This window comes from Neoarthrinium moseri, assembly GCF_022829205.1.
Source record: "Neoarthrinium moseri strain CBS 164.80 chromosome Unknown scaffold25_Wmoseri_CBS_16480, whole genome shotgun sequence".
Classification (NCBI taxonomy): Eukaryota; Fungi; Ascomycota; class Sordariomycetes; order Amphisphaeriales; family Apiosporaceae; genus Neoarthrinium; species Neoarthrinium moseri.
The window spans coordinates 272536-298747 of record NW_026055139.1 but is presented as its reverse complement, the minus strand read 5'-3'; the positions used below and the strand labels follow the sequence as shown (position 1 = coordinate 298747).

Genomic DNA, 26212 nt, shown 5'->3' with positions numbered 1-26212 from the left:
TGTTGAATAGAAGTTCTGGCTGGTTGATGAAAACCTGGTCGCGCCTAGGCCTGGAAGCGGCGGAAACGGGGAATCGTGCCAGCAGACTCAGGATCACGCTTGATCTTCACCGGGCTATTGGGATTCCCTGCACCATTCTTGGTGTAGTAGTCGGTAAGCGCCTGTTCAACGGCTGTGAGCTCACTATAGGGCTGTTCAAGGGCCAATTGCTGGACCTTGGTGACGATAGCCTGATCGGTGAAGATGCCGGTGCGGGCCACAAAGTCTGCCCTATCGTATGGCTTGGCTCTCCAGCGTGCATCCATTGGGTCCGAATAGTCAGTTGCTTCGTTGTAGCCAAGACCAACCAGATCCGTGACGTTGAAGGCGGCCATCATATCATGATCCTCGTGAATGAGGTTGTGGCAATGGAACATGTATAGCCCATCCCACGGAGCATAGTGGGCTTCCACCAGAACAGTCTCGCCTTTAGCCAACCAGACGACGTCCTTCAATCCCTTGGACTCATAGGTTTCAACCGAACGCTTGCTGCCAGTTCGCTTCAAGACTCTGAAGTCAACCAAATGGACGTGGATAGGGTGGGTCCAACCGCCAGAGCTGTTTTCGAGCTCCCAGATCTCAACCGTGCCACGGGGGACCTTGGCGAGCACGCGGTTTTGGACGTCCTCAAAGACCACACCGTTGATCTGGTACTCTCCGTTGCTCCTGTGGAAGCGGAAGTGGTGATCGATCTCAGTGGTAGACTTCGGGAACGGGACCTTGCGAAGACTAGCCGGTACAGTAGATGGGTCGTTGACTGGGCCAGGACCCACATTGAACTTCATAACTTTATCAGTGTTGGTGTAGTCGACGTCTGTGCCGATACCGCCAACCTTGACCTGGTTGCGGAGTTCAATGGATTTTCCGGCGAAGCCTGAGAAATCGATAACAATCTCGTAGCGTTCGGCCATCGACTGATACAAATCAGAGACCGTGGCAGGACTTTCGAGCAACCCAGCGTCTGATGCGATCACCTGGAAGGGGATCTTGGTTGTTGTGCCGGTAGCTGCCAGGTAGAGGGAAAAGCTTCGGGATACAGCAGCATTCAAAAGCCTAAAACGATACTTTCGAGGCTGGACATCCATGAATGGCCATGGCTGGCCGTTCACGTGAATGATATCGCCCCATGTACTGTCAGTCTCCCCTGCCGTCGATTTCAAGGTTCCATCGGCGTTATAGAACTTGGAAGACAAAATCAACGGGATATCAAATTCACCGTAGCCAGACGGAAGACCGAGAGCATCCTCCGCCGGGTCAGTGATAAGATAAGCACCCGCTTGGCCAAAGTAGGCGTTCTCGGCAGTCTGGTAAAGGGCGATGTTAGAGTGTGTTTGGAAGTGTCCAGAGGAGCACAAAGACAGCTTACAATACCAAGAGCATGATCGTGATACCACAGAAGTCTTGAACTTTGGTAATTAGGATAGTAGTAATCCTTATATTCTCCAGGACGGGTGATGTCCTCGGCCCAGCCGTCAAAAGGAGCCCGTGATGGAGAACCATGGAGATGGACCGAGTTCTCACGGTCCGCTTGGTTCATAAAGCGAACAACGGACTCGGTTCCTCTCGGAACAACAATAGTTGGGCCTGGCGCAATGCCGTCATAGCCTATAAGTCTCGCTGGTGACAAGTTTGGGTAGACCTGCTGCTGGAAAGGCTTGATCTCGAATTCATAATACCAAATGTCCTTGCCAGTCACGGGGTTTGTCACAATTCTATGGTGTGTTAGTTTTTTTCGGGCCTATCAGGCAATGGCTTGACACGAACATCCAAGTCATTGCCAGAATATGGGGAAGATTAATGAACAAGATGTCATACATGGCTTTCACTCAACATTTTTGTGTAGAATTTCGCACTTCGCACTGGATACTGCCGCACTGGTAACTCACTTCTTTGGCTCCTTCTTTGGAGGGATTGGTAGGGGAACCTGATAGATCTGGGAGTAGGTGGGACTCTTCTGAGCAATCTGCCTGGCTTTGATAACTGGGGGCGGGATATCCTCAACAATGGTGGCAAGAGCAGCAGACTCCTCAGCAGGAATGTCTACCACATATGTCTGCCCCAAGGTGGATGCCACCAGGCAGCTTCCCAGCGTGAGCCAGCTGAGCTTTGGAGTCATCATCGTGAAAGAATGTCAAAGTTGCGAGTGAATGGATAGAGAGTGAAGGTTCCTGTGATGATACTGATCCAGGAAATCAAGCAAGAGAGGAATTCTTCAAGTATTTATAATCATCCAGAGCTCGCTGTACTACCATAGCGAATATGAAAACAAGCCGGTCAGAGTCCAGACTCTTCAAAAGTCGACGTGAGTTTCTCCCAGCGATCATGAGCTGATGGCTAGTTTCCCTGATTTGTCGTTGGTCTCATGGAGTCATGCACCTCATCGTGAGATTTCTGTCTAAAGGATGACTGTTCTTCCAGTGCAGGAGTGGATAAACTCCAATAGACCGTCCTGCCGCGTGCTCTGGTATGCATACTTTCCGAGCAACCCTGTACAAGAGGCCGGGACAGAGCACTGTTTAGGAGAATCCCCGAAGAAAGTATTGTATACCCTGCTTCATCCACTAATCGTACAAGGGTGCCGGTATGTAGATGATTCATCGAAAGCTAATAACAAGTTATGGACTGAGGTAGGTGTTCGGGCGAGAAGTGCGAGTAGAGCTCTCTTAGTCGGTCTTAGTTCTTAGTACGTACCGAAGACGCCTGATATTACTCAGCTTGTAATAGTTGCACCGGTATCGTTGGACCCAGTGCGTTGGGTCAAGCCATGTCTGCAGCCACCACATGGGCCCTGGCACATGAATATTGAGCTAGTCGCGACATAGGCACGCACATTACCACGTGTCTGGAAGCGAGCCTCGGCCTCGATGCATGCCGCTTCAAACCGTTTGCCAAGGTAGTATTTAGGGAGATATTCGATCTCAGCGATACGTATGCAGAGAAGTAGTAATGTGGATCGATCTTTTAGTGACCTGCTCAACTTCACACGCGGCCATCAACTCCCATACATCGATTCGGCTACTGTACCAAGGTATATGCTCAAGTATTCTGCCTTCTAAGCAAATTCTTGACCTAATGGCGAATATGTTCGCTACAGGCGCTTAATAAACGGTGGGACAGCGGATCGTATCGGGTCGTTTTTTCCATTAGCGTATGTTCATAAAGTGGACTGCTGCATCCTGGCGGAGATTTTGCGGCTGACCCGTGCCAATAGGGTCTTGACCCGCTGTTCTAGAACTAACGAGACTCACTGTCATGGGGGAGTATACTAGAGCATAAAGCTTGCTAGAGCCTGCCAGGAGTGGAATGCTTGCTTTGTCACCTCGTTTGTATACTCTGGTTGTCAGCCTAGTCGCTGAAGCTAGTGGTCTGTTCACCTTGTCTCGGGCTATATGGGTATACACATCCATGCCTGGGGCGTGTTCGTGCTTGCTCCAAATACGTGCTAGTTGGCCAGCTTTCAGCCTCGAAAATCTGCAGCGGGCTGTCCCACCCACGTTCTTGGCGCCGCAGTGCCTGGAATGAAGGATTGACGAGGGTACGCTCAGCCGCCGAGCTATACGCTTGGCACCGCAAATAGACTGTTTCACATGGCCAGGGTATTGCTCACGCGGGCAAGCTGCGGACAGCCACATCTTACAAGCTTTAGACAGCCACAGGCGTCTGGGTAGGCAACGTCCTACTACCAATCCTCGAAATGCTTGTGTTCCTAAGCTTCGACCCCTCCATATCTCAAGCCGTGATCACCCCTTCTGGAATTATTGTCTCGGCGCCCAGAAATGAGGCTTTCAATCTTGGGTCCAGACTCATGTTTCTCCACGGCAAAGTTCTGAATGTGGCAAGATTGTTTAATCTGACAAAGAGCACACCGAGCGCTTGGGCTAACTATGCACCGAGTGTTGGAGAAGATGACAGAGAGTATATGACCGCCGGGGTTCGATCCACTCACTTGCACCAGCTGAAGGCTCGATTGCAGTTCGCGAGCGCTTCGACGCTATTTATTTCTATGGAGTGCGTCTGTCGGTTGTCGAGTCGGCAAATGGAAACGGTGCAGACCCGTGGGTCGCAAATGGGGGTTCGTGTGATGAACCGTAGCCTGGAGCTGTCCAGCGGTCATACGATGCTCTCATTCTCATGAGATGCCACTCTAGTGATATCTTCAACATCACAGGCCTACTCGGGAGGTTCCGCAGTGGGAGGAAAATCGTGGCGAAAGTAGATGATGATCTGGCCCACGTCTGCCTCCTAGAAAGCTTAGCGAAGCCAGTCAGCTTCTTGGCTTCATGCTAGATATCATGTCAAGGCGAGCAGCGGGTCACTGGAAGCTTGTAATACCAGAGTGCATCAGGGCCTGCTCATCCAAGACCTGGACAGCAATCACTCCAGATCTTGTAGATCCACAAACCCCTACATTTCATTGACAGCTCGGAAGCAGACCTGTCTTATCCATCGATGGGCCGACTGGACCTGCAGCTGCCTGGAGGGAAAACCCGTGACGTCCCGTCAGCGCTCTGGATGGTGGTGCCGGATATTTTACGGCCATTATCGCTGACCCAAGGAGCCTCAGTCTCCTTTTCGTCGAACCACGGTGTTCCCTGCGGTCCTGTCTCGTGCGATCGACAAATTTTCCTTGGCATCGCTACGCAAAGCTCTTGGCAACGGGTCGGGACGGGAGGAAGCGCGATACGACATCGGGGATAGAGTGACGTTGCAAGGGAGCTAACACTGCATGAGACTAGGGCGGAATGTTTAGTAAACGTTGGTCCCCATTAACTACCAACCGAGCGGATATAACGCCCGGCTTTTTGAGGCAATCAAACTGTTTCTCGAGACGTAACTTTTCTAAGATCTCAGACAGGTGGATTGCCAACCTATGTTAAACCCCGATGTTATGTCATTTAGACAACCCTTGTTTCTTGATACAATGTGAGCTATCGAAGCAGGCGGTGCGGTCACGTCACCATAGCCGAACACAGAACACTGTGACAATGTGACAATGCTCACCATATTTAAAACCGTCGCTCAAATACCGCGGGCAACGCACTCTAGAAATCCCGAGATAGTGTTGTCATGGATCAATTAGCTCGAATTGCCCACCCCTCCTAGATCGTTGATCCCCGAAACCTTAGCACTCAGGTGTAGCGCGAGTCCGGAGATTTGGCTGGCGTGATGTCATAGCCAATTATCCAATAAACCGCGAGATTCGACTACGCCCGTCCTTACACACTTCGACTTACTGATGCTAAGGGGGGCGAACCAAACCGGTGGTTAAGCCATCGCTTCGCCGATGTAGCCGAACTATTGGCACCACGGCGCCTTGAGCAGGATTATCATGTCGGCGTTCTTGTGAACTCCACGTTTAGTCTATCAAAGGGTTCAATACTTAAACTTGTCTTGGACCCGATGAACGATTATGGGTGAAGATGAGCTTCAGAGCCAGCAGTTGGAGGATCCCAACTCGGCCATCACAGCTCTTGGCAACGTCAACAGGACCATGGAAAGGGCAGAAAAGGTCGGCGACCCGGAGAGGGGAAAAGATCAAGAGAAATTGTATCTCAGTAGATCCCAAGCCCTCGAGCATGCTCGAAAGCAACCGAAGAATGCTCTGCCCATCTGTGTCGTCTTTTCCCCGGACGACCCGGCCAATCCCCGCAACTGGCCCAGGTGGAAGAAATGGTATCTTTCCTCCTTTGTCTCTTTCTTGAACGTTCTCACTACATGGTGCGCTGGAGCGGTATCTTCGGGCGGGGACGATATCGCGGCCGAGTTTCACGTCTCATCGGAGGTGACGGTGCTGCTGCTGTCCATGTACGTGCTTGGGTATGCCGTGGGTCCCGTCATGTTGGCGCCCCTCTCGGAGCGGTACGGGCGGCAGCCGGTCTATGTGGCCAGCTGGTTCCTGTTATTTCTGTTCCAGCTCCCCATCGCCCTGGCGCCCAACATTGGCACGCTCATCGTGTGCCGATTCATCGGCGGCTTCGCTGGTAGCGCGCCACTCACCAACACCGGCGGCACGATCTCCGACTTGTGGAAACGCAACGAAAGCGGCGGCCCGATGGCTGTCTATGGGCTCAGCAGCACATTCGGGCCACCGATGGCCCTGGTCATCAGTGGCTTCGTTCCACTCAATCATGAACTCGGGTGGCGCTGGATCTTCTGGATCTTGATGGCCATTACTGGTGGCTTCTGGGTCCTACTGGTACTCACGGTGCCCGAGACGCGCCATGCCATCATCCTGCAGCGTCAAGCCCGTAGGCTGCGGAAACAGATGGCCAAGGAGGGCTTGGCTACTAGTGAGACGTTGCGAGATGAGAACGCCGATGATCGCATGGGCCTCAAAGGGCTGTTCAGCATAACGCTGACACGACCGCTGCATTTTCTTTTCACGGAGCCTATCACCTTCTTTGCTGCAGCGTACAACGGATTTCTGTACGGGATTGTCTACATCTTCAACGAGTCTTTCCCAATCGTGTTTGGCCCTCAGGGCCATGGTTTCAACACAGGTCAGGTCGGACTATCGTTCCTCGGGGTGGCCATTGGCCCCTGCATTGCTTTCTGCTTCTATCCACTGCAGGAGCGGTACTATCTCAAACGGGTAGCGCATAATGACCAGAAAGGCGTCCCCGAGGCCAGAGTCTGGATGGCTCGGTGGGGTGCCGTCTTCATTCCTGTTAGCCTGTTCTGGTTCGCTTGGACCAGTTACCCGAGCATACACTGGATTGCGCCTATCCTCGCTTCGGCCCTGTTCGGTGCAGGCATCTACATCATCATCCTGAGCATCTTAAATTACGTTGTTGATGCATACCAGACATACTCTGCTAGCGCTTTGGCTGGAGTTATTTTGGTTCGCAACCTCGTGGGAGGCGGGTTCCCGTAAGTGTTCTCCGAAACCTAGCTGAATTACCCCAGTCCTGCTCTCCAAAGATGGCTGACAACTCCTCCGTAGACTGTTCGCTACTCAGATGTATGAAAGACTTGGCAAGGAATGGGCATCGAGTCTACTAGGCTTTATTGCCATTCTCCTTGTGCCCATTCCTTGGGTGCTTTTCTACCGGGGAGAAGCCATCAGATTAAAAAGCCCATGGGCCAGGGAGCATTTCGAACAAGACGAAGATGCAACTCATTGACATATACGACGAATTCAAGCGGCTTCGTACACCGGCCAACTCCCACAACATGATTTTGTCCATATATTTGCGGTAAAGGGTGGCCCCACGAGAAGAATAATGTTGCCTGGTATTGGAAATTTTCATGGTCTTCAACAACGCATACGCAAACCGGAAAATTAGAAGGAACTATTATAAGTAAATTTCACGCCAATCAGAGATGGTTGCTGGCCAGTGTGCTTCGTGCATAGAGTTATACTCAACGAATAGTCTCAGATGTGGTTCTCTTTGTTCGATGATTTATCGACTGTTCTTCTCCAGTAGCGACTATAGCTCTCTGCTATGGCTTTATTAGCCCAGCTCGCAGGTACATGATAATGGAGTTCCTTGACCAGGAGATGATGCAGTTGACTGGACGACCACGTAACGGTGGTGAGGTCACCATAGGCGTCATCCGGGCCTCCTCTTCAGAGGGAGTCCACCAGACCTCCCAAGATGGTACACCTTGAAAGTTGGCAGACCTTTCAAGCTGGTGACCTCTTTCCAGCAAGCCGCCTAATAAGCCTGTATGGGCTTTCACGTGTTTCAATGTTGATTCACCTGCAGAATCTGGTGGTGAAGTTACAGCAGATATTGGCACTGGGTAGGATTCCACGTTGAAGCCCAGAGTCTCCACATGAGTAGTTGACATTGGCACTCAAATCTCAACGGAGTGATGACATTGTGAATTCTTAAAAGTTTTGTGTCTCCAAAGATGTCTGCCATATCTCGCAATCGTGGGTATACTGATTATTCCGCAGTTCTCCAATCGGATACTTCGCGGCTAAGCTTCATTACGTCATGATTCGCGATCCTGTTAGAAGCAGTACTCTTCCACATGAAGGTGGATGCCCTGCGCCCCGGTACCCTTGTGTACAGCACGTTCATCGCTGAGTTTTGCCACGCTGGTTCGAACTTTCGCGACGAGAGAAACCCCACCGCAGACCACAACACCTGTTTCACCACCCGTTGCCTCCACTGCCGTGCGAACAAAGTCGGCTACATTCGGCCGGGAGGAGGAGTGGTGAATGTGAGAGTCTATGCTCGTATTTGAGAGTCGCTTTCTGGGCAAGCTCAAAGATGGATCTCCCGCCTCAACGTTAGCCGAGCAGCATCCTCCACTTGCCACCTTCTCTGATGGCTCTGTTCGTTCAGTAATTCTATCCTTCTTCTCCTGGCTGCCCCTAGAACCTGAACGCGATGACAAGGATCCCGAAATGGTTTCGAGCTGGCCGTTGCCCGTTACTGCTATCGAAACAGATAAATCGATGCCTCTCTCGTGAGCTTTTGATAAAGCATCATGTAAGCGATCGAGATAAAAGCCGATCTCTTCGCCTTGTCGGGCGGCAAGAAGGAAATCTATTCTCTTCGTACAGATCGGGCCCTTTGACTGGAGGACACTCTCCAAGATCGGTAGAGTAAACGAGGCACCTGTAGAGGCCGATATAAGTACCAAGGTCTCGAAGATATCCCAGCGCGGAGGGCGACCGTAGGGCCCAGCCACGAAGGCAGTGATCGTTCGTTTTTGCTCTGACGACTCCAACTTTTTCGCAAACGAGTGAAGGCGTTTCGAGAATCCAGAATGTGAACGGACGACGAGCTGGATACTGTTGCAAATGCAGGTGGCCGGCATCTGGTGCGGGCATGCGATGGTGTAAGGATGTGCCTCCAAAAGCCCCACTCGTGGTAACCACAGGTATAAGTGCTGTCCGGCTCGCCACTTGAAGTGAACATCTTTGATCGTTAGTATCGTGATGGAGTCTCCCACGGCACTGACTTGAGTCTGATGACCAAATTTCTGGCCGCCCTTGCACTTGGAAGGATTCGGGTTGAACTTCAAATTCTGCCACAATAATAGTCCAAGGCGGAAGACTCGGTCAAAGCATAACGCTGCTATGGCGAACCAAATGTTGTAGCGTGCATCCTCGGGGACGTGGACATAGACAACCCACAGGAAGATGACTGCGGCAATGATATGCTGGGCCACAAAGACCTCGTATGCAACGGATCGGAGTGGCTTAAACGACGTGACCACCATCCAGAGTAGAATGGCCCATCCACCTAATCCCCACTTGACATCGCCATCATCTGCAATTCCAACTCGAGAAAGTCGGCGCGAACCCATTCGGTCCAGAAGTGGAACCCATGTATTGTTGCTGTGACAAACATAGTCCGTGCAACCCATCGGTGTAGCCAGTTCAGTCGCTCGTAGCTTGTGCCAGCAATCAAGCCGATGAGGCTCGTTTTCGAGGACAGGAGGTATAGAAAGGGTACCTGTGTGACAGTCACCCAGGCATTGCGAAATCCAATGCGCTCCCAAAAGTATGCATCCTTAATGATAGCACCCGCTGTCATCATGTATATAATGACTGCCCAGTAGATAAACAGACATATGACCCTTCCCATTGGGGGTGGTGTCATCCACGAGAACCATGTCGATGGGACGTATAACTGAGGGTAGCTGATTTCCCGCCCAACAGCGGTTAGTGTGGCCCATATCTGCCAAAGCCCATTTGTCGGTTTCGTGGGAAATTGTACCGAGCTCGTTCGAGAAGATCGTAACCTGGGGAAAGTCAGTAGTGCGGTTAGATGATGGAAAGATGGGATAAGTTGTGTACCTAGCCCAGTTCTGACTGTGGTTCAACATGCGAACCATGAACAGTAGTGCCAGCACTCCTGCGATGAGGTACCAGTATGCCCGGGCCAACGCCATGTTGTCGGGTTGGAACATTCCACCGGAACTCATACCAGTCATCCCCAGTTCCATCATGCCTTCCATGTCGCCCATGTCCATCCTGACGGCTTTGCGACTCGAGGCCGCGGAACCAACGAGAGAGTATTATAAACCCCTGCAACTGCCGAGGGATATCGCAGAGGGGAGTAATCCAAAGATCTAATTGAGACAGCTCAATGCCGAACTGAATTGCCTGCTGTCGGCGATGTATGTATCCTCACGGTGGTTTACTAAGGATAAAGAATCGTGGCCCAGCCAGTCAGGAGCACAAAGACAGAGCAGCGGTAGTGCGCAAGCGTGTATTGAGAACCGGGATTGATTCCACCAAATCAGAGAAGTAGCGTGCAAGGCGCAACTGGTTCGAACCCGACGTCTGCAAAGCTCATGCAGTGTCGCAGAAAGGGCACGAGTAAGATGGTGCGAAGTTGCCGCTCAAGAGTCTAGAATGCCTCGAGGACCCGAACAGCGAACGGTGACTCTGAAGGCTTTGTCTGGAACAGGTCACAGATATGCGATCGATGGAGAATGTGCGCGACAAAGTACCAGTCCCAGGCTACGGCTACGGCGGGCAGAGACGCGCAGCCACCCACGCAGGGCAGAGAACTGTAGACGTACTGCCCAGGTGATGAATGGACGGGTCGGCACAAGCGGCGGCGATGCAATGTGGGATGACGGGCAAAACCTGCTCAGTCCGGGCCGCGTGCCAAGCGGAGAAACAAGGTGTGAAGCTGGTTCGAGTCGGTTCATATATTGTAAGCCCGCTACCGGGGCCGAGACGAGTGTGATAGTCCCAGTAGACAGCTGCAATAGGTCGAATAGCCAAGACAACAATACCCACGGCGCAGCGCTATGAGGATAGCTGTGAGTTGCCCTCGACCCAATGTTGGCTTTCTACAGCGTAGACCGCACCTATCTGCGTACGGGCCCTTTGGTGTAGGACTATCGGATCTTGCTGACCTCCTGCACCAAACCGGGCATGAGTTGCGATTTCCTGCCGGGAACTCGACGTCTAGACTCTCAGCAGCCCGCGAGCTGCCATAACTTGCTCAAACTGCCTCCTGCGGCTGGTGACGAGCAAACTAAAGCAGCTTCTAAAGTGTAGGCTAGACCCTACCTAAGTATTCCCAGATACAGCACAGGCAGAGTGCGAAGTACCCTCTAGGTATCATGAGCTAATTGCGTCGGACCAGATAGCGAATCAGCGGCTGAGTTTATGAGGCTAGCTGCTGGTGAATAGGTCCCATTGGCTCCCGCGGGCAAACCCCAGCCGGCTCAACTGTCACCCGGTACTGCTGGGCTACCCAGCTCCGACGCTAACACGGTCCCTGCAGACCTTAAAACACCCTCGCCTGCCTCACTGGCTGGCGGGGGATCTGAGCCCCTGTCACTAAATCCCCGCACCCCTCCAGGTCCTCGGGAACCATGGATCCCACCATCATGCGTGAAAGTCTGCGCTGCGCTGCATGTGGTCAATCCGCTGGTGACTGTCTCTCTCTCACGATAGCACAGCTTCTGGGAGCCAGAACATGGTTATCGACTTGAGATTCTCGTTCTTGTTTGGGGTGCTCCTGCGGCGTTGCGATACACTCTACTAAGAAGAGGGGAGTCTGGTAGGCCTCACTTGTGGGAGGTCCATCTGAACTCCCGCCTTGGCGCGAATGCTTAAGTGCCTACCTAGGTACGGGTGCAGGGGATCTTTGAATGGAAGACCCATCAGGAAAAGTCAATTGCCAGGCCGGCTTGGGTAACGGCGTTTCAAGCCTCATGACGTTGTTGCTGTTGCTGTTGCTGTTGCACAACCCAAGCCCCTACGAGGGGTTGACGAGTGTTGAGAATGTTTGATGCCAGTAACGCCTCGGTCTCATCCCGTACCTAGGTAGTGCCGCCCGGATCGGATCTACAAAGGTGCACACGTCCCAGCAGCACCAGCGATGCGCCTGCAGCTCTCTTACATAGTACATAGTGCCAGGTAGCCCGAGACCGTTGGATCCATCGAGACATCCCGGCCAGAATCTTGCTCATGTTTCCACTAGCGAAGCAACTAAGCGGGAGAGAGGCCTGGCTGCTCGGCCTTCCATGCCGAACCTGGAACTGGGGTCGGGAGCTCCAACAGCTTCCTTCTCGAAATGCTTCTACTCCCGCGTTGCCCGGGCTTTATACATAGCTCTGGTCCTTCCCAGCAACTGCATGTCTCATTTCCACCCTGGTATCTAAACCTTTTTCTTTTTCTTTCCCCTTCTGTGAAGACCGCTGGGAACGCATATAAACCAAGAACATTAAAACTCGAAGCTGAACACGGTCTCCCCACAACACCACATCTAATCGGAACCTGCGATGTCTCTCCTCAGCTCCGTTTCCGCAGCTCTGCTGCTCCTTGGCTCGTGTCAAGCTCATTTCCTTCTCAAGTCTCCCGCGCCCGTTGGCGTCTTTAAGGATGACGACGAGCCGAATGCTCCTTGTGGCGGCTACACTCCAGATTTCTCAACCAACACCATCACCAACTTTGCCGTGGGTGGAGACGCCATATCCACGCAGTCTTCCCACCCTCAGACGAATTACCTGTACCGCATCACCACCGACCAGAGCGCGGGCGGCAACTGGACCGAGATCTACCCCATCGTTCAGCAGAGTGGACTGAACACGTTCTGTGTGCCTGCTGTCACCGTCCCAGAGAGCTACGTTGGTCAGACTGCCGTGCTGAGCGTTGTCGCCAATGGCCCAGATGGTTTGCTGTACCAGGTAAGCGCATATCCAAATCGTTAGATAGCAACTCTGAGGCCCCTTGCTAACTTGCTTAGTGCGCGGCTGTCAAGTTTGTTTCTGGTGCAAACTCCAACATTCCGAGCACCTGCACCAATACGTCCGGTGTCACCGGCTCGTTCACCTCAGACGATACCTTGAGTGCTCTGGCCTCCTCGGCGGGCAGCTCAAGCAACTCCAGCTCCACTAGCGGCACCAGCTCGAGCACCAGCAGCGCCTCGTCGCCGACGAATACCAAGAACGCGGGTGTGGCCACGTACGGCTCACTAGAGGGTCTTCGCAGTTTTATCACGGCCGGCATGATGATGGCAGTGGGTGCGGCCCTGGTATTTTAGGTTATAAGCGAAGGCCTCAGCGAGCTCACTGGCAGGATTGTGGGCACCGCAATATGTGGATAGGTAGCACCAGGAATGAACACACCGATACCCCAGCATTTGATTACGTCCTTTTCGTGTGCGACGGCTCTCTTCCCTGCGAACAAAACGCGTACTACACTGTTTCAAAACTCATTTACTTCCTTGTTTTGCGGTGCCTCGGCTTGTTTGCTCGAGCCAATCGTTGCATAAGTTCATCTACCGGGTATTGTGGTGGCATAATACACAGCACGGGAACGGTTGGACGGGCTGCACTCATCAGAGCCCTGGCCCCTTGAAAACAATATCAAGGCGGGAAATGATTCATATATCGCCTTCTGGGCACCTTGCAGATGAGGATCTGTTATTTTCATTGTCCCTGTGTAGTCAAGTTCGATGGATGATTGCACACGAGTGGCTCTCAAACCAGGTGATCGTCACTTACTTGATACTAACAGATCGCTTCGAACTTCAGTCACTCACTGATGGATCGTGTGACGGCAAAGACGCTGCTCATGAGCATGACCTGGATACTCGCCGCGCTCTCGCTCGCAGCAGCCGCCTCGGAACCAGCCATCGAAGGCTCGAAGGCCCAGATTGCAGCGAAGCCAGAGGTTCTCACGCCGGCTACTGCCTTGCCGATCGAAACAGCCATCTCCGGCCGGATCTCTCCAGCCGCCGCCACGGCGCTCTTTCCAAGCCCCACGGCCGCCGCAGGCGCAACAAACCCCGTGGATGTTCGTGCAATTGCACAGTCCACTGTTACGAGCACCTCGACGAGTACCACGCTCTGGACACCTACCGTCACGGTGACGATATCCTCGAAGACCAGTTCCAATAACATGTTGAGCTCGACGAAGTCAGGGGCGTCACAAGTCAGCTCATCAGCATCAAAGATGTAAGTAATAGCCAGGTTAGCACGTCGTAAATAATAGATGCTAGTTATTGACTGCTGAAAAGCCTGTTGTTTTGGGTCTTGAGTGTGGCATGGCAAGTCGCCAGGATGCTTTAGGGCGAGGCCGATTGTGTACGCAGTTCTGAGAAACCCCCGGTGCGAAGATCGGGTTGAATCATAGCTCGTAGCTAGATGGGCTCGCAGTCAACACATCTAGATTATGATGGACATTGATCAATGAGTGGCTTTAGCTGTTGGGGCACATGCTCAAAACGCACCCAGGGCCACAGGGTGTAAAACGTGAGAAAGTCACACAAATTTGTCAGATGACAGACAGAGCTTAGGCTTAGTTTCTGCAGTGCAAATGCGACATTCTCGTCAAGTTATAGGATGAAACCAAGTCGAATTCGAACGAGTGCGGAGCTTAAGACAGTACCAATATGCCTTTCACATATGCGAAGGATTTATGTGCGAGTAATCAATGCGCAAATTCGATTCAACTCAACGGTACGTGATTCCGAGAACGCGGAATCTCCTGGATGTTGTTGTTCAGCAGCGGTTCTAGTTCTGCAAATACTTTCTGATCATATGCATAGACCAAACCAGGCAAAGCGAAGCCAGCTCTGACGTACTGTTTGATACGTAAGGCTTGCTCCAGGAGCTCTGTGTACTTCATGAGTGGGATTTGAGATGCTGGTTGGTTCGTGAATCGTAATTAGCGTTAAACGGCGAGGCCTCTCCTTTCTCGTGTACGCTCGAGCCGTGCTGGGTAAGGGAGAGAGCAATTTCTTCAACGCAGAGCAAAGCTCTGCTGATCCAATGATGGTACCCTGCGGACACTACTAGATGGTACGGAAATACAAGTCGCAGCCTCGAAGCAAATTCTTACATGTCTGGGTTCTATTCAATGGTTGGGGCTTGTCAACCAACATCGGTTCGGCGAGGTAATAGATACGAGGACTATCCATCAACGACAGTGCTACACAATATACTCCGCTGATTATGGTACCCTGTTGCTAGCGACTGGCTTTGCAGTTGTAGTAGGTAGCTGTAAGGATGCCGAGGTCCAAGCTACCAGTGTCGTTCTCGATATTGGTGTTGAGGAATCGGCAACTTTGTCCGCCTATCCGAGTCAAATGAATGTATCAATTACTTGGCAAAGTAGAGTGGCCACGCCACGTATAGGATGAAGGCTTGGATTGCTATAGGCCTGATGTTAAGTGGAGAATCTAATGCTGGAGAGTCTCACCTCGTCATGTGTGATTCTCCCCGCGGTGGCTCTGTGATATCGATGAATACACCTTCCAGCTATCACATACGACCATACCTTCTAGAGAACTCGGGATCCCGTCCGCTCTCCCATAGATAAACTGGAAAGGGCTGGATTAGTAGTTGGGTGGGTGACCACCAGCGAATACCCGGTGTTGTATGTTTTTGTCTACATCTCTATTTTTGTTCTAGTTATTCTTTTGGTGGAGACGCTTATCTGGCGAGACATTCTGTTTAAGGGTCCGGCATGGTAACTACGATAGTGGTACGGGGTATCTTCAGTATATTACTGTATTTGAACATTTTGCTCTAGGTTGGACACAGAAGTCAGTCGAACTTTCAACTGTTTCGAAGACACTGCCAAAAGCCTCTGGTATCTGCAATGAACTCCAACCAATGCACTAAGTTTCAAAGCAATGCATTACCCATGATATCTCTGTAAAATCTACCAATTGTGTCTTTACAGCTGCGCACCAGGCCACGCCGCAGTTCCTTAGCCCTGCTGGACTGATGGAATGGTCGAAAGGTGTGCAAGCCGGTCTCCGAGAGGCTGCGCTGCCGGGCCCCCTGTTGTCTCAGGCTCCTCCAGACTGTTCCTCCGGCTGTTGGCTCTGCTGTTGTTGCGGCTGTTGGCACGACTAGCGTTACGACTGGCGGCGTTGCGACTCGCATAGTAGGAGCTACGCCTCGATCCTGGCCCGAAGTTGTCGCCTCCCATCCCCGGACGCTGTGGCACTCCGGTTGGAGTTGCTGCAGTTGGTGTATTTACGGCGGGGGTAGTCGGAACAGAGGTCGGGTTGTCGATACTGTTGGCCCGGCTGGTGTTGCGGCTCGCCTGGCGGCTATAGCCCCTCTCAGCCGCACGCTGGCTTGCTGCGTGAGAGGTCCGTCGAGAGCCAGGACCTGGTCTGCTCACATTTGAATGCTGATGTACCAAACTGAGTCGACGTCCTTGATACTCCTCGGCGTGTGAGGCCAGGGTCTGGGCGAACGGCGATCTCTTACGGAGGACGGGACCCTTCCAGTAAATGACGTATACTGCAGTAACCAGGAGGAAAGAGATACAGAAAAGTATGGTTGACGCATATGGAAGGTTCATGCCCTTCTCTGCGCCAATGTTCGAATAGAAGGGTGTGGCCGGCACCGTGAGCACGCCAGCCAAGAAATCTCTCGACCAGCCGTTGCCTCCAGTCGCACTTGCCGAGTACGGTCCGTAAGCGCAGATCATATAATCGATTGTAGCCATATAAATTGCTTTATGTACGTTAGTATATACAGAATAATTCGGGGATGTGGGAGAAAGGGAGGGGGATTGTATTACCATAGTTGGCAATGCCAATGATAGCAGACCCAAACATGGTGCCGATCCAGTGTAGTGGAGGTCCAGTGCTCGTCCAGGCGAAAATTATAAGCCCAATAGGCAGACATGGAGCTAGGTAGAGGAGCCAGTATAAACGGTCTTCGTACTGCGCATGCTCATTTTCCGGTTCCTTCTCGCGGGCCCTGATGTTTCTCCTGATAGCTGGAATGAACGATAACCAAGCAATAACATAGCCAATGCCGATAGGAATGAAGGCCAGTCCGATCTGGTAAGCATTGAAGCCCCACTGCTTATAAACCAGAGCGAATGACTGGATCTGCATGAAGATCAAGGCATCGGCAAAACCAGAGAGTAGAGAGAGAGTAAGGACGATGGGCTCTGTCAAGAACATGCGGAACGGTCGAAGCCAGGTGTACATCAATTCCTTCAGAGTGAAGCGGTGCCAGAATGATTCGATCTCGTTGGGCCCATACACGTTAGGGTCGACTCCTGTCTTCCTGCGCTTTTTGGCAATGTTGTCCAGCATGATCGTGGTTCTGGTCTCGGGGACAGTCAGAAGATGGAGAATCTGGACGAAGCCGCCAAAGATAAGCTGGATCCAGATAGTCCACCTCCAGTCAAGATACTGCTCCACGAATCCGCCAATAATGGGGCCCAGGATGGATCCTCCGACCGAGGAGAAGACGATATATGCGACAGCATACTGCTGGTGGTCCGAGTCGAACATATCTGCGATCATACCCAGAGTCACGCTACCACCGGCCGAGGAAAGACCACCAAGGGCACGCCCGACGAGAATAGTTGCGAAGTTGGGGGCTAGTGCTACCGGTATACACCAGATATTGACGAGGAACAGAGATGCCTGGAGAACCGGCTTTCGCCCAAACTCCTCAGACCATGGCGCCCACAATTCGCATCCGAAGGCGTATGTGATCAGGAAGATGGCGGCACCGGCACGCGCCGCTTGTTCACTCACACCAAAGTGCTCTGAGATCCCGCCCAGGCCATTCGAATACAGCGATGTATTGAAGTTCATGGAGGTTTGCACCAAGAAGATGACGGTGAGAATCCACCACTTGTAGGTTTCTGGGAACGCGAATCCGAGCTGGTCCTCACATTCCTCTTCGCGAATCTCGCGCTTGCCGCTAGCAGCGGCGTCTTCTGCTTTCCTCTCTTTACGCGCCTCGACAGTTTCGTTGGCGGGCTTCAAACCAAGCGGGTGGTTTTCTTGACCTCCGTTGGAGGACCCTTCGGTCTCGGACAATGGCGGCTTTTCATTCATGATGCTCGGAGCATACAATCACTGCAATAGAGCAGAATGACTAGCCCGAGATACCCCAAAGAGATATAATAGGAGGACGGGGGTAGGTCCGGTCGCCGAGATATGCAGTGCTGTAAGGGAATGAGTTATTGAGGAAGCGGCTACAATTTCATGTGGGCTGCCCTCATGATATGTATCGGCAGGAGTGGCAAGTGGAGCTCGAGAACCCTACTGTGATAATGTATGGAGAAGGTTTGCGGAGGCCAGTGGGCGATCATGTTAGATCCGCGCTATTCCACGCGAGTAGGGGCACGGAGAAAGGGCGATGGGCCGATTGATGGCTGGATGGTGTGGAGGATCACGTACTCGTGCGCAGTAGAAAGCAGGGAAGCGAGAGCAAAGGCAGAGTGATGTAATGATACGCGCATAGGTGAAAAGGTATCTTCCTCAGACTGTCCCGGGCTCTGGGGTCGTAGCCTGCAGGCGAGAGCAATTCCAGGACTAACATCACAATCAATACCAAGTACCAAGCAAGTCTAGTCCCTATGTCGATACTTGGCAGCACCAATCCAGCCAATGCGGTTAGAGAGTGCGCAACTGAGGCGCGACGGGTATTCGTAACTATCTCTCGTCACATCACCAGGCGTATCTATCGCTCGGACTTTCGAGTGCATATCGAATTGCATGTCCTGGAGCCGAGATGTCGACACCGAAACGCACGAGGAGCGCGCAGAGGTATCCGCTATGACGCAGCCAGGTACCCGCTTTTCACCTTACTCCCCGGAGTCGCGTGTGGGTATTGAGTCTCTTTGCCCATGGGCAGTGGGGATCTGGAAACTGCAATATTTCTGCTAGGTTGCATTGCGGGTTGAGGCGCAACTTGGGACTCGGATTCGGAGCGAGATACGTAACGGAAAACCATAGGGCCGTCCTTCCAATTTTAAGCAGAACCGGAATCTCCGTCAGTACGTCTTCTAATAGTACCAACACAGCGTGGCCGCCTAGGGTAAGTTGAGAAATACCGCGTTCAATCTTCACGGCTTTCGGATTGAAAAACTATCATGGCCACCCTGCTGGGCTCGAAATCCGGGGGAGCGAGCACACCACCCAGGGAGAAGAAAACTTTGGTTTACGCTTAATGCTGACCGACAAATGCACGCCTGCAACGCAGGGTGCCGATGATGATATCATAGACAGAAAACAGACTGTTCGTGGCCACCAATTCAACGCTAGACTGCTCTTGATGTGCAATCGGTCCGGTGATGCCGGCCCACTCTAAGTCTCCGGGCTTTTGGACCTGGGGTTTCTGGAGTTTATGGAGAGACTGAGTGAGGAGCAGATTGGAGTCAGGTACGTGCGGTCTAAGCAGGGGCACATCGGGGCCTTGCCTTTGCGAAAGTCCGCCCCGCGAAAGATAAGTTCGTCGAATACAAATCATCAGATCCTGAACTCGCGACGTCGATGCCAGCAGCGATGCGGCGAAAGGAACAAGCAATGCCAAGTAGCCGCCCTGCAGGGATGACGACAATCATTGTGGGCTGCCCAGCTGCTATCCGCGGGATGGCTGGCAGGGCTGGGCCGCTGTCCGACTTGTCGACTGGCGCCTCTTAACTTGCCGAACAGGGGCACACCCACGCCAACCAATTAGTAACCAAAACCCGCGCGGGATGTAGGCCGCCTGATCTTCAATGACTCTTGATGAAAATTTGCTGACACTGGTGCGGTGCCGCAATCTCGTGAGAAAACCAGTTCAACATTGTGCAAGCACTACTGGGCTGACAGGCATTGCCTCCCCATAACTTGGCAGCTCGGCCCAGAGTCGAACGATTCTTCAGAGCAAACACCGAGGCAACACTCGGCGTTCCAATGCGACGACGCGCACTGGTTTTTACCACCGAACCCATTCCCGGAGCAACGCGCTGTTCTGACTGACTCGGTTGAGTTTAGGTTGTTATTTCCTACTAGGTGTGTATAATAAGTTGCATGCTAAGTGGATGTAAATGACGATGCGAGGACGATGTCGAATAAGTACATGAATCCCATGTGAGTGTAGAATACGTCTACTAGACAACCAGTAATGTTATCGCTGATGAGAGTATATTCCAATGATTATTATTATTATTATTAACTTGAATGCCAGGTGGGAATCGCCTTAGGACAAGTTGGCGAAGAGTGTTCGTTGATGATTCCCGGGGTCACTGAAAATAAGTGACATTCGGGCCCCCTCCGAGTGGAGTTGGGGCTGTAAGCCGGGAATGGCACTCGTTGGGGCGCCAAGATTCAATGGATCCAAAAGCCGATCTGATCGGACAATTCAACTCCGACCTTTCTTCGGGTGATGTGCTACGATGCCTGCAATCGGCTCCTATCGCCATACATATCTCCAAGAATTATTATTAGAAGAACCTTCGTAAGGACCATTATGGCAAGTCCCGTAAACTTTGATAGATGCAGAGAGAATCAACCGCCCAGGCGTCACCTACTCAGCATACATATCGTGTGGGACGATAAAGAAGTGTGACCATGGTATCAACAGTACGTTACTAGTGTCACCCAATCAGATTCCTGGCTCACCATCAATAGCAATGGGACAGACTGGTACGCTTCATTGCCCTTGAAGACAATCATGAATATATCGGAGAACCGGTGGACGGTGGCCTCGACAGTGAGACCTCATAATGATGACTTCAAGAACTTGAACTGATATCCCCATAGTCGGAGCTGCTCTGGCTTCATCAAAAACAGTATCCGTCAGGGTCTATTCTGCGAGGTCGGCCCTTGATCTGTCGGCTGAAGCAACGTCCAACACCCGGACTGTCGCACGGCTCCTGCCTCCTTTATCAAGCAGCGAGGTGGGCACCATAAGATGCATCGGACTGAACTACCGCAACCATGCTCGGGAGATGAACCTGGCCTTACCGGATCACCCAACGCTGTTCTTCAAGCCGTCGACCTGCCTGAATGCATCGAATGCGCCCGTCATTATCCCCCATCAGGCGACAGACGGCCAGGCTGACTACGAAGCCGAGATGGCTGTCGTGATCGCGAAACCTGCACGCAATGTGCCCGTTGAAAAAGCGTTAGACTACGTGTTGGGCTACACGTGCTCCAATGACGTTACCGCGCGGAAACATCAGTTCAATGGGGCGCAGTGGGGATTCGGCAAGGGATTCGACGGCTTTGCCCCGTTAGGACCGTGCCTCGTGTCGCCCAGCCGGATTCCAGACCCAAGTGTGATTGAGCTAAAGACCTTACTCAACGGGGAAGTCATGCAGGAGGGTCGGGCGGATGACATGATCTTTAGTGTCGCCGAGATCATCGCGTACCTATCCCAGGGGACGACGTTGGAGGCCGGCACTGTGATCATGACGGGTACCCCCCACGGCATTGGTGTCAGCAAGACGCCGCCTGTGTACCTGAAGCCAGGTGACGATATCAGAATTGTCATGAGCCATGGGTTAGGCAGCTTGGTCAACAGCGTTGAGTATGAGCAGACTCCTGGCCCGACCAAGAACGGGGATGTGTGATGCATGCAGTGTGGTCAAGAATTTTTTAGATTCCATTTATACATGGATACCCTACATCATATTCCTTTAATATCCCAATGTGTAATTGAAGTAGATATATTAAGCCGCACGACCAGACTATGCAATTCGCGTTCAAGTTGCAACAATTTTGTATGCTCAAGGGTCAAGACTTGTTCGATGTTAAAATTGATATTTCAGTCTAGAATCTGGTGATCCTGCATGATTGAATCCAATACATGTTCCCATTGCGACAAATTGGCTGTCTCGGGGAAGGCGTATGACTGTTCGTCCCACATCATTGGGCCTCCTAGCGGTATAGATCCTAGAGCTCCCCCTATCGGGTTCCCAAAGAACGGATCGTGGAGCTGGTCACTCATTGCCGCCGGTTCCGCCGTGACAGTCGGCTGTGGTAAATGGTCTGTTGGCGAAGATTGAGCTGGGGACGGCATCATGGCTGGTGTAGAGTTTGTACTCGGGACTTGTTGACGAGGGCCTTTGTTTGCTGTCTGCCGTGCTTTCTTGATACACAGCTCACAGATCTTGACTTCAGCCAGTGCAAACTCATTGAGCCAAATGTCGTTCCGCTGCATCTCGCAATAGGCGGCCAGATCCTCTAAAATGGCCTGAGAACGGCGGGAATTTGGATCGCGGACGACAATAATCCCTAGGACTAGAGCGCTGTTAAACATATGATGAGGGCCGAGGGTCCACTTCATCCTATCTGCTAGAGGTTGTGCGAAATACTTCAGACGCATGTCAAGGTCGGCACACGCCGATGCGATACAGACATCGTTGCTGATGCGATAACGGTTGGTAATGGATTGCCGTAAAAGAAACGGACGGTGGAGGGTAACCCTGGCAAAATGAAACATGCTATGAAGTCGAAGCCTGTTCCAGGGTAGCCACATCAAGGTGTTGTCCTTGGAGATGTCTGGATTCTCGAGCCTGAAGTACGGAGGCAGCCTTTCTTTCCACGTGATGACTTCTGCATCTAGAGCAAGGACAGTGTCATAAGAGACCTGGAAAAGTCCAAAGCACCGCTCTTGGATCTTCCCTATGATTACTGCCAGCTCATGCGCAAGTCGATTGCCCAGGCTTAAGGTCGGCTCGGATAATGGCTGCTCTGTAACGTCTTCTGCCTCCACCTCATCCATCTCATCAAGGTAGACATTAGACGCTAGCTTAACGAGGCATTGCTGGTCCACGATGGCAAAAGGACGCCCAATGGCTAGAGCGATGGTCTTATCTAGTGTATAGAGGTGACTCCATAGGCGGCGTCGGGTCTCCGTCTTTTGCCGCGATAGCCTCCATCGCTCGCCGTCAATATGCATTCCCTGGGCTTGTGCCATGCGCATCGCAAAACTAGTAGTAAGCCACGATTCAGGAATGCGGCGTGTGTAGATGAGATACCGTGTAACCAATACTCCGGCCCTGACGAGGTCGACCGACTCTCCATAGAACGTAGGCGCAATGACTATAGCGCGTCTTGCGGCCCAGTAGAAGCGGAGCGAGGTGTCTTGCAGCTCGCGGGCCATATCCTTGTTTTTGGGTTCCGGACAATCAAGAAGAACTCCATACGCGAGCACTATGAAGAGAAGTGCCAGCCATCTGAGGTCTATCGTGGCAAAATCATCAAAGCCAAACTTCCTTGACCAGAAAGTGTCGTACTTGACCCTGAAGTCCTTCGCCTCAACCGCATCGATAGCCCAGTTCAACTCTTCAAGAAAGCACTCTGTCAGTCGGTCAACGGTTGCTTTCCTCCGTGGCAGAATTCCTAGTAGGTCCCATATCTGAGAAAAAGGTCCGCCTTCGTCGCGGAACGAGTGCGTGGAACTCGCAAGAGACTTGTGCGGGAGGCCAGACGAGAATTCAGGAGCCGGCGCTTCTATTATTTTCGCCGCTGCCTGGGGCCCAAAGTACGATGACCCGAAGAACGAGGGTGCATCTCTGCTCCTGAATAAGTCTCCCACGGAGCACTCGGGTGCATCGCCGACGCCATTTCGAGACTGCGTGTTGCCAGATTCACTGGAGCGGCGTGATGGCAACGGTCGCGCCTCCTCCCCAGAGCTGTCGATATTTCTGATACCGGGGGTTCTAGGTGACCCTGTGGACGGTCTTCCAAGGCTATCCAGAGATAATTGGGCTGAGACTGCGGCGGTATGGTTTGCATACGTGCAACTATGTCCTACTCCTCTGCGGCTGTGGGTTGTCCGGTCTTAGCCTTTGATCATCTCTGACAAATTTACTTTGTCACATACCTGCAGTTGAAGCACGGGTGACTGCCGTCGCACTACAAAAAGGCGGAATTAGATCTTGAAGTTTTCTCTCTAGGTTCGAGCATGAGAAAGAAATGTCACTAATTCATAGAACCCATTGATAGAAGAAATCGGCCAAACCGGCCCAACACGGCTTACACGTTGTTTTCGGCGATGACACGAGGCACAGGCGACAGCATGCCTGCCTCTCTTCTTCTTCTTCTTAGTCACCGTGGATACGGGAATTGCGGTTTCCCGAGCCTCGTCTTGGAGACCATTGGGTTCAATACTGGCCCTCGTTCGCTTGTTAATGCCCGAAGAGCTCATACTATTGCTTGCTTCGCGGCTTCGGCCAGGGATATTGCGACGATCATCGGTCAGCAACACGACGGGTGGATAAATCAGGCTTCGGCGGGCAATAATGGCATGATGGTTATCGGGAATTTAGCAGAGCTGGTTATCTGATCCTCTCGGGTCACGACAGGTTTGGGGGAAAGGTCACAAGTGGGAACTCTAGAGCACAGCGTCGGCTTTTACGTTGGAGATGCTCACTTATCACTGACCTGAATGTCCACTTAGCCGACACTACCCTTGCTACCTCACAGAACCCCTGCTAAACCAAGACTGCAGCCCCGTAAGCGCTGATAAGGTTCCCCATAATCGCCCCCGCTAACTGCAGTCGCCCATGATAGGCAATGAATTCTCCGACGAGTCATCGGTAATAACCCCTACACTACAGATCGCAGATAGGAAATGCACCTCAACGCCCATCAGAGCTTATCACAGCTATGTTGGCGATTCATGAATATAGTTCGCGAATCTGCTCGGAAATAAGCTACAACATCCAGCACCTCAGATCATTGAATTCTGAGCGCATTTTGCGACGTCCACAACAAGGGGCAACGCAATTGGCTTTGAATAGGTCCGATGCTGGTTAGTCATAATGGCAACAGAAAAGACGTTGTTTGATGCTCGCAGCACTGACGACGTGGAATCACCGCCTTCCGTCAATGAGGCCAACCTCCAGGTGGATCCGGCAGCCGAGAAGCGGTTGCTCCGGAAGCTGGACTGTTTCCTGGCTCCGATGATGGTTCTGTTCTTCCTGGTTGCGTACCTCGACCGAAGCAACATAGGTTAGTCTCATATAATTGTTCTCATTGTGGTTGCGCGAACAAGCACTTACAACTCTCATAGGGAATGCCGCTATTGCGGGCATGACCGAAGACCTAGAACTCACTGGAAACCGGCTTAATGTTGCGGTCACAGTCTTCTACGTGACTTACATCTCGTTCGAGATCCCGGCTTCTTTGGTTCTGAAGAAAGCCCGTCCCAGCCGCCTCATACCTTTCTTCATCATAGGCTGGAGTGCCGTCATTATCGGTTCGGCTTTCATGACCAACTATGCCACGTTGATCGCTACGCGTCTTTTGCTTGGGGCATTCGAGTCGGGTCTTTTCCCCTGCCTGACTCTATACCTCAGTACATTTTACAAGAAAGAGGAACAGGCTCGCCGGATTTCGTATCTCTTCGTTGCAGCTGCGCTGTCAGGTGCTTTTGGCGGTTTACTCGCCTTTGGGCTGACAAGTATACATGGCACACGGGGCCTTGCTGGATGGAGATGGCTCTTCCTTGTTGAAGGAATCATATCCATTGTCGTGGGAATCATGGCAGTCTTCCTCCTTCCCGATAACTTCGAATCGGCTTGGTGGTTACGCGACGATGAGAAAGCCCTCATGCGTGTCCGTAACGAGCAGACAAGCGTGTACGTCGGAGAGTCCGAGGTCTTCGACAAGGCCGAAGTCAAGCTGGCGTTCAAAGACCCGAAGGTCTGGCTGTCCGCCATCTGTCAGTTTTTTGCTGATACCTGCTCTTTCGGTTTCAGTACTTTTCTTCCCGTTATTATCAAGGGGTTTGGATATGGCTCGGTTCAAACCCAACTACTTACAGTGCCTGTCTACATCTGGGCATCTGCGGTGTACATCTTCATCTCGTTCATGTCCGATCGATTCAATCAGCGCGCGGTCTTCATGATTCCAATGGCACTTATAACCGCCGTTGGATACTCTCTGATGCTCGGTGTCGCCATGGTCTCAACCGGGGTTTTGTACTTCGCAACATTCCTTACCGCGACTGGCATATATTGCGTCGTCGGATTGAACGTTACTTGGGTCAGCAACAGCAATGCTGGATATTTCAAGCGAGCGACGGCCATCGGTTTACAACAGACAATTGGTAACAGTGCTGGTATCATGGCTGGGCAAATTTACAGGATTACGGCATCAGATGGAAGATACACAATCGGACACGCGGTGTCTCTTGGGGCCATTATCTTAGCCGCCGTGGGATACTTCACCATGTTTCTTGCGCTGAAGACTCTGAACGACAAGCGGGATACGATGAGCACTGAAGAGCGGGCTCGAGAGATCAATTCTGGAAAGAAAGGCGACCGTCACCCAGACTTCCGCTATATCTTGTAAGTCGTCCGACTAGTACGTTACAGTAGAGTTCGTAGCAATTGAAGATATAAGTAAACTTCCAATCATTAGTCGCGCCTTTCAACGAGTGATACCGAGCCATGGGTGAAACTAAATACTGCAAAGAAGTGGGGATGCTGTAGTCGCCAGAGTTGTTTAGCCTTCAGCAACTCCCTTCTACA

The 26212-nt window shown here is 52.1% G+C and overlaps 9 protein-coding genes across 9 annotated transcripts; 4 read left to right on the top strand and 5 right to left on the bottom strand.

The window, feature by feature from the left end:
* Positions 1-44: 44 nt before the first annotated feature.
* On the bottom strand, positions 45-2158 carry JN550_006910 (uncharacterized protein; the record flags this gene model as incomplete). Its single annotated transcript, XM_049318701.1, has 3 exons — positions 45-1343; positions 1406-1751; positions 1926-2158. 3 exons carry the CDS (start codon positions 2156-2158, stop codon positions 45-47), a joined length of 1878 nt encoding a protein of 625 aa, XP_049171145.1.
* Positions 2159-5449: 3291 nt separating this feature from the next.
* JN550_006909 (uncharacterized protein) lies at positions 5450-7163 on the top strand (the record flags this gene model as incomplete). Its single annotated transcript, XM_049318700.1, has 2 exons — positions 5450-6909; positions 6983-7163. The coding sequence occupies 2 exons, from the start codon at positions 5450-5452 to the stop codon at positions 7161-7163; spliced, it is 1641 nt and encodes a 546-aa protein (XP_049171144.1).
* An 835-nt stretch (positions 7164-7998) lies between these two features.
* Positions 7999-9975, bottom strand: JN550_006908 (uncharacterized protein; the record flags this gene model as incomplete). The annotated part of the gene is made up of 3 exons (XM_049318699.1): positions 7999-9393; positions 9456-9744; positions 9800-9975. The coding sequence occupies 3 exons, from the start codon at positions 9973-9975 to the stop codon at positions 7999-8001; spliced, it is 1860 nt and encodes a 619-aa protein (XP_049171143.1).
* A 2274-nt stretch (positions 9976-12249) lies between these two features.
* JN550_006907 (uncharacterized protein) lies at positions 12250-13010 on the top strand (the record flags this gene model as incomplete). Its single annotated transcript, XM_049318698.1, has 2 exons — positions 12250-12654; positions 12714-13010. The coding sequence occupies 2 exons, from the start codon at positions 12250-12252 to the stop codon at positions 13008-13010; spliced, it is 702 nt and encodes a 233-aa protein (XP_049171142.1).
* A 493-nt stretch (positions 13011-13503) lies between these two features.
* Positions 13504-13872, bottom strand: JN550_006906 (uncharacterized protein; the record flags this gene model as incomplete). Its single annotated transcript, XM_049318697.1, has 1 exon — positions 13504-13872. One exon carries the CDS (start codon positions 13870-13872, stop codon positions 13504-13506), a length of 369 nt encoding a protein of 122 aa, XP_049171141.1.
* Positions 13873-15685: 1813 nt separating this feature from the next.
* Positions 15686-17795, bottom strand: JN550_006905 (uncharacterized protein; the record flags this gene model as incomplete). Its single annotated transcript, XM_049318696.1, has 2 exons — positions 15686-16446; positions 16514-17795. The coding sequence occupies 2 exons, from the start codon at positions 17793-17795 to the stop codon at positions 15686-15688; spliced, it is 2043 nt and encodes a 680-aa protein (XP_049171140.1).
* A 2502-nt stretch (positions 17796-20297) lies between these two features.
* Positions 20298-21301, top strand: JN550_006904 (uncharacterized protein; the record flags this gene model as incomplete). Its single annotated transcript, XM_049318694.1, has 3 exons — positions 20298-20309; positions 20358-20439; positions 20490-21301. The coding sequence occupies 3 exons, from the start codon at positions 20298-20300 to the stop codon at positions 21299-21301; spliced, it is 906 nt and encodes a 301-aa protein (XP_049171139.1).
* A 194-nt stretch (positions 21302-21495) lies between these two features.
* On the bottom strand, positions 21496-23883 carry JN550_006903 (uncharacterized protein; the record flags this gene model as incomplete). The annotated part of the gene is made up of 3 exons (XM_049318693.1): positions 21496-23500; positions 23560-23591; positions 23716-23883. The coding sequence occupies 3 exons, from the start codon at positions 23881-23883 to the stop codon at positions 21496-21498; spliced, it is 2205 nt and encodes a 734-aa protein (XP_049171138.1).
* A 616-nt stretch (positions 23884-24499) lies between these two features.
* Positions 24500-26033, top strand: JN550_006902 (uncharacterized protein; the record flags this gene model as incomplete). Its single annotated transcript, XM_049318692.1, has 2 exons — positions 24500-24689; positions 24751-26033. The coding sequence occupies 2 exons, from the start codon at positions 24500-24502 to the stop codon at positions 26031-26033; spliced, it is 1473 nt and encodes a 490-aa protein (XP_049171137.1).
* Positions 26034-26212: the final 179 nt, after the last annotated feature.